An 11,445-nucleotide genomic window follows, 5' to 3' on the forward strand; every position below is an offset into this window, starting at 1 on the left:
TAACGCCATGGACATTGATCGACGCCAGGTATGATAGTTCTCACCATTGAGAACTTGTGTTACGAGCAATGTTTCTGGACTGTCACCGTGATGAAGGAAGAAAGGACTTGAAGAATCTTCATGAGGAGGAGGAGTAGGAGTTGAAGAAACAGATGAATCAAACATTATTGTATTTTGCGAAAATATTCTTCTGATACCATGTAAAGAATAGAGAAGGAAATGAAAACAGGGATGAGAAAATATAATTTGTATTCTATGTTTAAAAGTATTACAGAATGTGGCCTTATATACACTTTAATAAAGGCGGGAAAAGTAGTTATATGGTTAAAAATGTATTTTAACTCTAATAGAAACTTCCAATTAGCCTTGCAAAGCAGCTCTAAATATCAATATGTTCATTGCTGATGGCAATTCCTTGATTTTTTGGGTCTTTCCACTCAGACCCGAGTGCTTTATATTAATTTTCCCCTCAAAGTTACAGCAGTTCCAGGTTTTGGAGTCTTATTGTTAGCGAGCAAGGGGGTTAGTGAGCAAGCTGCCTTAGGGCCAGACCAATCATATTCCAGCTCAAACGTATTATTGCATAACATGATGCAAAATTCTATAATCGATCAAGACATGTAACCAAAACACGTGGAAAGATCTTTACTATGACATGCAAAATATCTTTTACGGGCAGGACAGCACGTATTACAATATGAAGCAAATTTGTCGTCCCAGTCTAACATAAAGCTAGAAGCTGTATCAAATCATATTGCCAGTTGATTACCTAGTAAGATAGTATATAACTAGGAAAACAACGACGAATGATGCCACAAGTGTAAGCATTCTCCTGCTTGACTTAGTCTCAAATACCTAAAAGGTAAAACAAGCTCATCATAGTATCCAAAAAGCAACCAATGTAGTCTAGAAAAGAAGATAGACTGCAGAAATAATTCTCTATTTATTGTACAGGAAACTTTATTTATTGTACATACCATCTTGAAACGATCCATGGTTCCTGACAAGACTCCCCTTGATGAATCCATATCGTTGCCCTAAAGCAAAAAATGCCACATTGTGTATAAAAGAAAAGAGAGAGCAAGAAAGAGTGACTAGAAATAGAACAAATAAAACAAAGATGGGCCTACTGCAGCTATACATACCATTCTGTCTAACATGCGGTTATGACTATCCACTTCCTCATTTATATCACCTGACAACTGAAAGTAACAGGCATTAATATTTGCTTTGGACACTCAAGCTTAAAACTGCAAGAACTTTATAACATGCATGAAGGCATATTATGAAACATTTTTCTGCTTGCTTAAGCTTCAATTCCAAATAGTTACTGAAGCTTTAACCACTCTTACGGCAGTTTTGATTAGTTATTGCAGTAACAGAATGGAGAAGGCATGCTCCATAAAATTTTGAAGAGAATCATCCAATCTATTTAGAGAATTTTTTCGAAGATGCTCCATTTGGTTTCTTGTGAAGATGGGTGAGCACCACAAAAATTTTGATTTTACACAAACAATTCCCTTCTCTATTCCAGATAGATTTCCAACATTCTATTTTTTTTTTCAACTTCCCATCTCCGCATAAAACCAACTGAAGAGAAACAATGCAAAGCTATAGTCCATTGTTTGACCATATAATAAATGATATTCAGGCCAGTCAGGAACTTCCACAATGACTGAACTATGCTATGACAATTAAGATTACTGGCTCAGATAAAACTCACTCTCTTTAGCAGAATGACTCTGTCTTGCAATCCATCTATTGCTCTTTCATTATCATGCTCATCAATTTCATGGGAAGAGTAAGAAGATGAGGCCCTGATGCCACCCTCCTCAATTCCATCAAAGAGAGCAGATCTATTGTTACGGTAGTCTCTGCACCCAAGATGATCTTATCATAGGGTCAAAAATTACAGATGATATACCAAAACGTACATAGTTTCCTGATAGGGGAAAATTCAGCAGAAATCAACCAGAAGGGAGACACAATATAGAAGATTATTATTCACCCAACATTTTAAGACTATGAAATTATGTTAATATGTAGGTATCATTCTGATCCAAGTAGCGTCAATTTATCTGAAAGAGAACCATCACTATTTATTATCCTTTAATACCTATACTTCCCATTGACTATTAATAATTCTTGAACATGTCACTTATCAAAAAAAGAAAAAAATTCTTGAACATGTTGTTAACATCCTAACAGGTTTTGAGGAAACATGTCCACTGGTCGATTGATAGTCCTAGAGATGTACCGAATAAACCTACAAAATCCTACAAAATATATATATATATATATTATCTTATATCCAAGTGTAAGAGTAACAGAAGTAAATCCAAAACAAGGGTTTACACAAATTTTGAGCCTTTGGTGCCAAGAATACCTTGCTTCTTTATGCAAAACCAGTTTTGACAGAGAGCTTATTAGTAGGGCTGAGCAAAAATCTGAAAATCCGACTCCGACTCCGCACCGGCTCCTCTCCGACTCCATCAAGTTGGAGTCGGAATCGGAGTTTTTTTCACTAAAAAAGTCGGAGTTGGAGTCAGAGGTAGTGATGTACCGACTTTGACTCCAACACCGATATTGTACATATTTTATAAAAATATATCTATTTTTTATATATTAATCATATATATTTTTTATATAACTATAACTTATATAGTTACTTAAATTCAATAATATACTAGTACGAGCAAATTATTATAAAATAATATACTTGTACTATAATATAAACAGACTAAATTGACTAATAAAAGTTTAGTATATGTAAACACTACACTATTAACTATTACTATCATGTAACACTAATGTATAATAACAACTAATGTATAAACACTAATGTATAATAACATGTAATACTAATTATATAATAACTAATGTATAATAACATTTAATACTAATGTATTATGTATAAACACAAATATATAAATTTATAATAATATGCAACATTAATGTATAATAACTAAAGTATAATAACATGTACTAGCACTTATAAAAAAAAATAATAATAACATGTACTAGTAATGTATAATAATCAATGTATAATAACATGTAATACTAATGTACAAACATTAATATATAATAACATATAATACTAATGTATAATAACATTTATTTGTACAATGATTTATTTTTTCAATTTTGGTTATGTTTTAATAAAATTGAAATTTGAAAAAATATTTTTTTTAAACAAAAATTGAAATCTGGAAGCCAAATCCAATTAGTGAGAGCCCAAAATTGTTAAATTGAAATTTCAAATGGGCTAAAAAAAAAGCCCGAGAGAAAAGCCCAAATCCGACTCCACTCCGACAAGTTGGAGTTGGATCGGAGGCTATGCGAATCGGAGTCGGAGGTCGGATTCAACCTCCGACAAAGTCAGAGTAGGAGTTGAAGGTAGGGCACTCCGATTTCGACATTGTTGGTGCTCAACCCTAATTAGGAGTATGAATCGTTAGCATCATATATTGTTGTCATGATCCATTTTGTATTTATATTATTAATTCAGGGTAAAAAATAAGTATCATCCAAAATGATAACTTAAGGAAGCGGCGGATAATCGTTGTTGATTGGTGTTGTATGTGTAAGAAGAATGGTGAATCTATGGACCATTTGTTACTTCATTGTGAGGTGGCCAGGGCTTTATGGGATGAGATTTTCATTAGGACCAGTCTTGCGTAGGTTATGCCTAGGAGTGGTGGATCTCCAAGCCAATGGGAGAGGCCTTCAGGGAATCAAGGTAATCCCCTAATTGCAGCAGTTTGGAGGATGATCCCCTCATGTCTCATGTGGTGCATTTGGTTGGAGATGAATGACTAGAGCTTTGAAGATAGTGAATGCACTCTAGAAGAACTTGATTCTTTTTCGATACTTTATTCTTATGGGCTTCCGTTATTGGTTTCAATGGTGCTAGCTCCCATGATTTTCTTGTTTCTATTACAAGCACCTAGCTTTTTCTAGGTGTTTCCTCTTCTATACTTCCTGTCTACTTGGGCTGCACCTATTTTTATTGACTCAATAAAATTTCTTTTAACTTAATATATATATATATATACAGCCTGGCATGTAAAGTAACCTTTGAGTTAAACTTGAGCTTATACCTAGTTACAATAATGAATGAAACAGAGAGAGGACTAACTGTCTGAAGATTAAGTAACTGGAGTATTTACTGAATAAAATACAGCCAGCCCAGTTATTGGAGCAAATAATATGGTTGATGGATCATCTAACATAAGTGATTCACAATCCAGGATCCTTGTGTATCAGCCATCACCAATGTGTGATACCATCAAAATTAACAGTTGAATGAAATGCAGTACTTCTATTCATTGTTTGAAATCTCACACAGAATATTTATATATATATTTTTTTTTTGAAAAAAAAAAGGCATCAACAACTTGTCCAAGCTCAGCAAGCTGATTTAAAATGGATTTCAGTATCTCAAGGTATATTTTGCTGATGCCTATTTCTATCAATAAAATCTGTTTACTGATAAGGAAAAAAGGTATATTTTGCTGATGATGTTGCAGTCATTAGCATGCTCTAGAGTCTAGACCATTTCACAAAGCATCGCAATAGCAAACATATCATATCAAAGAGCACCTTTAGTTATATACTTGGATAAACTGAGGGTCTGAATCATCAAAGTGCAAACAAATTCACCCATTTCCTGAGCATAAATGTACCATAAAAACAATTTAAGTGCCACCTAGACTTGAACATAAAAACGCATGTCGGTACCACCTATCTGACACCCATAACGTCCACATGCACTAATCCAAACTATAGTTTAACAAGATCATGGAGGGCTAGACGTATACCGATCAACAAATTGTGTTTCATCAAACTTTGCTAATACTAAGTGGAAACGACTAAAGAATTTCATCGAGATTTTGCTAATAATATTGGAACATTCGGGTTGTTGTCTGCAAAAGAAGTAGTGTGTTGGGGGAAAAAAGTAACTACTATCTGAACTGGTTTTAGGTCATAATGCCCCAGAACAAACCTACAGTTTACACCGAAACAAACACATATGCTTCAAGGACTCCTAGAAGGCAGCCCATTCACCCAAATATAGGCACATATCAAAAAGCATTAAGAACGTAAGAAGATCTCCCCACATAGTAAATTTCACATATTGACTTTCGCGTACCAATCTAAACAGATCAGATCTAGCAGAGCCCACTCTAATTAAATCAGATTAACATGATTTTACAATCTCCAAAAAGAGCGTCAATTCAAAAAATAGAAAAGAGACCCAATTCAAAAACAACTGAAACAAGCAACCAGGAGTTGGAAGTATAGCTAACCTTCTGGCATTCATGGTTAAAAGGGTCACAGATTCTATATGCAAGCCTCCGTTTCTTGAACGCGTAATCTCAGCTCTTCGATCTCCTAAATTGTTTTCATTGAAAATTCAAGAAAATCAAATAGAAATAAAAATATATAGAAATAGAAATAAAAATATATAGAAATTTACAAAAAAAAAAAAAACGAAGAGAAGTTCATCAGAGACACACCAAAAGAAAAAAAAAAGGTAGAAAATCATATATACATGAAAACTAAATCGAGAAAATTATTTCAAGAAGGGGGATGAATTCAGATCTGATAAAAGGGATAAGGAATCGGAGATACGGAAGAGGAGATTTGAGAGGATGTTACCTTTCGAAGGAAGCCTGAGGATTTTTTAGTGTTGGACGGAAGAATAAGGTGGCAGAAAGGAGCGGTGATCGCATATATAGGTGCACGCACACAGTGGTTTGTTTAGTCGGGGAGAGAGACGATGATCCTGATCCTGATTGCTTATGTGGTGGGGGTTGGTAGATGTGAGTTGTAAATTTATTTTTCGTGGGTCCTATGCAAATAGGTGACGCGTGTATAATTGTAAATTTGCAAAATATTACTTGAAGTTGAATTTGGATTTTTTTAACTTTTATAGATTAAAATCTAAGTTTAAAGAAATTTGCAATGAGGTATTTTTGTCAATTTCTCGTTTGAAAACTAGCGAGAGACCATGCATTGATCTTTTATTGGCTGACACGTGATACTATGCATTAATCCATTGTTGACACATAATATATTGATGCCACATAGCAATCATTTCTTTATTTTTTATTAACCAGAGTGTTGATATCGTATTTCATACATAGTTTTGATAATTCAGATATTTTAAAATGGGTCTACAAAAGATGGAGATGGGTGTAACTAAAAAAGGACAACTTTGAAACAGATGAGTCTCTAATATCAAAGTTAATAAGTATTATTACAAGTTTATAAATAAATAAAAGAATTTAGAGATTAGAGAGATGTTCTCGTATTTAAGATCTACTATTTATACTATAAATTTGGAGAGATAAATTGTGTTTGCCCCCATAGAATCTGCATCATTCGCATTGTTTCCTGTATCAAAGACTTTTAATGCGGCGTGGTTTTCCGATTTCTTTCTCTCATACAGTATTCTTGTTGGTCTGTTAATGTCTTTTATGTCAAAAGATCAAAGGTTCTCCGTATATTACGTCTATTATGCAGGCAGGTACTCAAAAGCTAAACACTACTCGATGGACTTTCAGATCGATGAGTCTCATCTCCTGTAAGACTCTCTCTCCTACAAGTTGCATCCAGAGGATTGGGTTGGAGACAGTTTGTCTTGAGCTAAACCTTTAATTATCTTTCACTCATAGGCTTGTTAGGTTTAGTAGAAGAAGAAAATCTCTTTACACCTAGAATCAGAGATTGATAAAGGCACCTAATAGTTAATTTTTTAAAGTTCATATATCAATTTGAAAAAATAAAATAAAAATTGAGACTTTGGTTTTAAAAAAGAAAGTAAAAAACTCATGTATTGATTTTGCAATTAACAATTTAATTTATTATTTTTTAACTTATTAAAAATTTTCTTATTATAAACATAAAGATAACACTATAAAATTGATTTAATAAACTAAGAGAGTTTTATTTACGTCTCTAAAACTTGCATTAATACATAGTTAACCCTAATATGAAAGAATAAATCTTTATAATTTCTTCGTATTTTATATTTTATATTTTTATATTTTTTATTTTTTTATTAAATATTTATTATATAAATAATGAATAAAAAATTTGAAATAATTTTAAAAAATAAATTAGAGAAAAAGTTATAAAAAGATTAAAAAATTTAAAAAATTTAAAATATAAATTATGATAGAAGTTGTATAGCAAAAATAAGATCAAAAGGAAAAAATCTGAAAAAACGCCAACAGTATTTATTCTTTCTCCATCACGCAGTCGCAGTGCAGTGAGTGCACCATCCGATTCTGGGAGATTTTTCTTTTAATAGAAAGACCGCCGCAACGATCACGCTATTCTCCGTAGCGACTAGCGACTAGCGATTTTCATGGCCATGGGTTCTTTGAACAACGACAACGACGGCTCCCGCGCTTTCGGATGCTCTCCCGGAATGGAGAAGTTCCTCTGCGACCGTTTGGGCGACCCGGCCCAGCCGATCTCGGAGCGTTTTAGAGCCCTCTTCTCCCTTCGCAACCTCAAAGGTCCCGCCCCTCGCGACGCCCTTATCCTCGGTTCGTTCAATCTCTCCAAAAGCGCTTTCTTTTGGGCAAAATTGTTCGTTTTTTCGTGCATCCTCTTGATCACTAGTATTCTGGAGCAACTTTTATTGATTTCCAGAGTAAAATTACATTGTTTCCTGCTAAGAAGCTCAAATTATCTATTAGTCGATGTGAGGGTGAGACAACCCGAACCTTAATTGTTTAGTTGTTAGATTATGCTTAGTTCTGGGTTTGCTAGAAAGTTTTTCCCCCTTTCTAATGGCTTTCTGGGAATCATCCTGCTGAAATTTCTTTATCCAAATTACTGAACGGCTATGTACAGAGACAGAGAAACTCTTTGATCATACCCAGTATTTTTAGGGGAAGTGCACGAAAAAAATAATTTTTGCGTTTTACTCCTTTTACAGCGACAAGGGATTCATCAAATTTGTTGGCACACGAGGCTGCATTTGCGTTGGGTCAAATGCAAGATGAGGAAGCTATTCCAGCCCTGATTTCTGTACTCAACGATCTTTCTTTGCATCCCATTGTTCGCCACGAAGTAAATATAAGGCTTTAACTATTCCTTTGTTGGAGCTGTTTAGTTCTTCTCTTTGTCCTTGTTTTGAATATGTGTAATCCTATTATGATTGCCTAGGCAGCAGAAGCACTGGGTGCAATTGGGTTGGAGACTAATGTTCCTTTTCTGAAAAATAGTTTGGTCTTGGATCCGGCTCAGGAGGTTCGAGAAACCTGTGAATTGGCTCTAAACCGGATTGAGCAAATGAAGAGTGCTGGAGGGAATGATGAAGAAAGATCGCCTTTTATGTCTGTTGATCCTGCTGCGCCCGCGTCTTCTTGCTCCTCAGTAGATCAGCTAAGGTTTGTTTGGTCGCTGGCTAATGACTTGAACCCATTCCACTTGTGTGTGATTGTGTTAACTTTATGAATTAATTCGAATATAACTTCAGGAAAGTACTTTTGAATGAAGAAAAAGGCATGTACGAGAGGTATGCAGCTCTTTTTGCACTTAGAAATCATGGTGGAGATGAAGCTGTTTCTGCTATAATTGATTCTCTGGGTTCTCATAGCGCTCTACTGAAACACGAGGTTTGTTAAACCTCCATTTTTGTTTTGATATCATTGTTTCTTACTTTACTATGTTTAAATTCCAACACGGTTCCCCTTGTATAGACTATGTCTTGTATTTTTGTGCTAATATCATTGTTTCTTACATCAATAGGGTTAATTTTCAATATGGCTTTAAGAAATGATTAATAACTACTTATAAAAAATGGTTAATAACTAGTAAAAATGGTTTAAAAAGCTTCTTTTTGAAGGTGATACGGGAGGCTGTAATTTAAAGTAGATAATATTTGTGTACACAAAGGCTCCCCTTGATAATTGTAAATATTACCCTAGATTGTTAGTAACCATTTATGATAATATTTTATAGGTCAATATTTCACGCATTACTAGTGAGGTAATAGAACATGAGATAAATTGACTAAAATAGGACATCTTATCAAGGAGAAAAGAGTTCATTTTATGATTTCCCATGATAATTGATTAAGATTGACCTTCAAGGCCTTGTCTTACAGATTTGACTACATCTTGTCTGACATGATTTTGCACTTTTGTGTGTTTCTTCATTGTTTAGTGTTGGTAATTTTGGTATTTGCTGCAATTTTCAGGTTGCCTACGTACTAGGTCAACTGCAAGACAAAGCTGCTTCAGCTGCACTTTCCAAAATACTTAGGGATGTGAAGGAGCATCCCATGGTTAGACATGAAGCTGCTGAAGCTCTTGGTTCCATTGCAGGTATGGCCACTTGATGTAGGCTGTGGGTTTGTTATCTGACAAATAATCGCAATTCATTGATACTGGATATTTTCTGGAATCTGAATAGAGTGTGTTTTCGGTTGAGTGGGATGTGATACCTACATGTGTTCCGTATAAAAAAAGTTCCAAGTCTCACTTAGTTATAACAATATAAATATACAAAAAATACTGTGCTGGTATCGTAGATGAGGTGTCTCACGGGAGTTAAAATGATATGCATTAATGTCAACCATTCTCACTTTTCAGTCCTTTCATTAAGATTTTGTGATCTGTGCACTTTTAGATCTCCAAAGTATAGCACTTCTTGAGGAATTTGTCAAGGATCTTGAGCCTATTGTCTCGCAAAGTTGTGAAGTTGCTCTAAGCATGCTGGAGTTTGAAAGATCTGGAAAATCATTTGAGGTATGCTCTACAAATTTGAATAGCAGGATATTAGCATATTTTCAGATTTGACTGACAACTACTTTATGTGCAGTACCTTTTCCAAAATCCTCTTGTGCATTAAATGGTCCAAGCTTTTCAAGTATCAATCATTTCAGCTGTGCCAATATTTTGAAGAATGATCTGCAAGATAAAAGAGAGTACTGGACCTGTGTTGCATGACTCTGCTAACTTATGACATAGACGTAAACTGAGGTCACAATTCGAAGGTCTATCACTAATCTGGTTAGGATTCTATTTAAGAACATTGTTGTGAAACCTTCAATTAAATTATCTCATTCCCGTGGTTTCTTTGGGAAGTATGAGGCACTGTTGGATGTAACATAATTAATGTATAGACTGCTCATCAGCAAAAGTATTGCAAGGCGGTTCAGCAGATTTCATCAAATGGATGCTGTTGTTGCCCATCACGGTTTCTTTATAATACATAACTGCACCTCTCCGTCAATAAAGTCTCATGTTCATTGGATTTTGCCCAACTCATCAATAAATGATCTTGCTTTTCCAGCTCATCTATGCTTTCTCACCAGCGATAAACTTGTTGCACTTCATACATGATATCTGGGTGAGTGATTGTAAGGTGAACATGGTAGTTGGGGAAAAAAAATGAATTTCTGCCACTTTCAGATTCTAAAATAAATTCTTTGGGTCATCTGAGAGAATTGAATGTAACTGATGCAGCTCCCTTGACATTTTCACATCAAATCTAGCTTTGCTGACGTGCTTGGGTCCATGTAAACATAACAATATGAAAAGAGATTCTATGCTTGTCGTCTACGTTTCATTCTTTTGAGGCTTCTATATGTGTTTAACGCACCCTCATTTCAATTGTGCTGGTTCCGTTCTAAGGATTTGAGAAATTTCTTCAGCAGATAGAACTCTAGTTTGAGCTGGCTTTCTAGAATTTCAGCAATATCATATACAATAGCGTGCTTGTTTGGAAATACCGCTGTTCCTCTGCATCTGTAGGTGAAAATGGAAGTCCCATCTGATGTAAAAATGCATCTTGTTGGTGTGACATTACATTTAACGAGGCCAGACACTCAAATGGACAAGAAGGTATTTGTTTCAGCTCTATTAAGAAACAAATGACAACAGATGAAGAAAATTGTTGATAAGCAAACAAACTTCTGGTATCACCCTTGAGAGAGTAGCAGTGTTGGTTTGTTAAGTATCTTAAGTTAGGATGTCCTGTAGGCAGCTAGCATTTGTGCCATGTGCATGGATGATGCTATACATTAACTGTAAGATAAATGATGATTATGTCACAGTTAGTTTTGTATGTTAATTTCTCTGAACCCTTCACATCTTCGTTTCCGTTGTGGCTTTAAATGACTTGCAAGGAAGATGTGAATGCAGCAGCATATATAACCGAGGTAAGGAGCATGATCTGGATTGTACTATCCTACGGAAACTGCCATTTATTTACCCTTAATTAGGTGACGAATGCTGTTTTGGTACCTTTACAACTTGTTATGACATATGCTCAACCTTCACTTGGTTCAACTTCAAGAGAATGAGGAATGCTAGTCTTCATTCTAGAGCTCATCATCTCCGATCCCACTTGTTAATGCGACAGATTTTAAGTGATTTCATATATCAACCACTTAAAAAACAGTCACTTAAAATCTGTCAG

General features: G+C 34.8%; 2 protein-coding genes across 2 annotated transcripts; one reads left to right on the top strand and one right to left on the bottom strand.

Moving 5' to 3' along the window:
• Positions 1-565: 565 nt before the first annotated feature.
• Positions 566-5,827, bottom strand: LOC108996060 (bet1-like SNARE 1-1). The gene is made up of 6 exons (XM_018971811.2): positions 5,662-5,827; positions 5,310-5,394; positions 1,724-1,874; positions 1,146-1,202; positions 978-1,037; positions 566-855 (listed from the first exon to the last, which is right to left on the bottom strand). The coding sequence occupies exons 2-6, from the start codon at positions 5,321-5,323 to the stop codon at positions 766-768; spliced, it is 372 nt and encodes a 123-aa protein (XP_018827356.1). The 5' UTR covers positions 5,324-5,394; positions 5,662-5,827; the 3' UTR covers positions 566-765.
• Positions 5,828-7,233: 1,406 nt separating this feature from the next.
• Positions 7,234-10,281, top strand: LOC108996054 (deoxyhypusine hydroxylase). The gene is made up of 7 exons (XM_018971805.2): positions 7,234-7,559; positions 7,955-8,088; positions 8,185-8,408; positions 8,498-8,636; positions 9,221-9,347; positions 9,652-9,770; positions 9,844-10,281. Exons 1-7 carry the CDS (start codon positions 7,376-7,378, stop codon positions 9,871-9,873), a joined length of 957 nt encoding a protein of 318 aa, XP_018827350.1. The 5' UTR covers positions 7,234-7,375; the 3' UTR covers positions 9,874-10,281.
• Positions 10,282-11,445: the final 1,164 nt, after the last annotated feature.

This window comes from Juglans regia, chromosome 1 (genome assembly GCF_001411555.2).
Source record: "Juglans regia cultivar Chandler chromosome 1, Walnut 2.0, whole genome shotgun sequence".
In the NCBI taxonomy this organism is placed as follows: domain Eukaryota; kingdom Viridiplantae; phylum Streptophyta; class Magnoliopsida; order Fagales; family Juglandaceae; genus Juglans; species Juglans regia.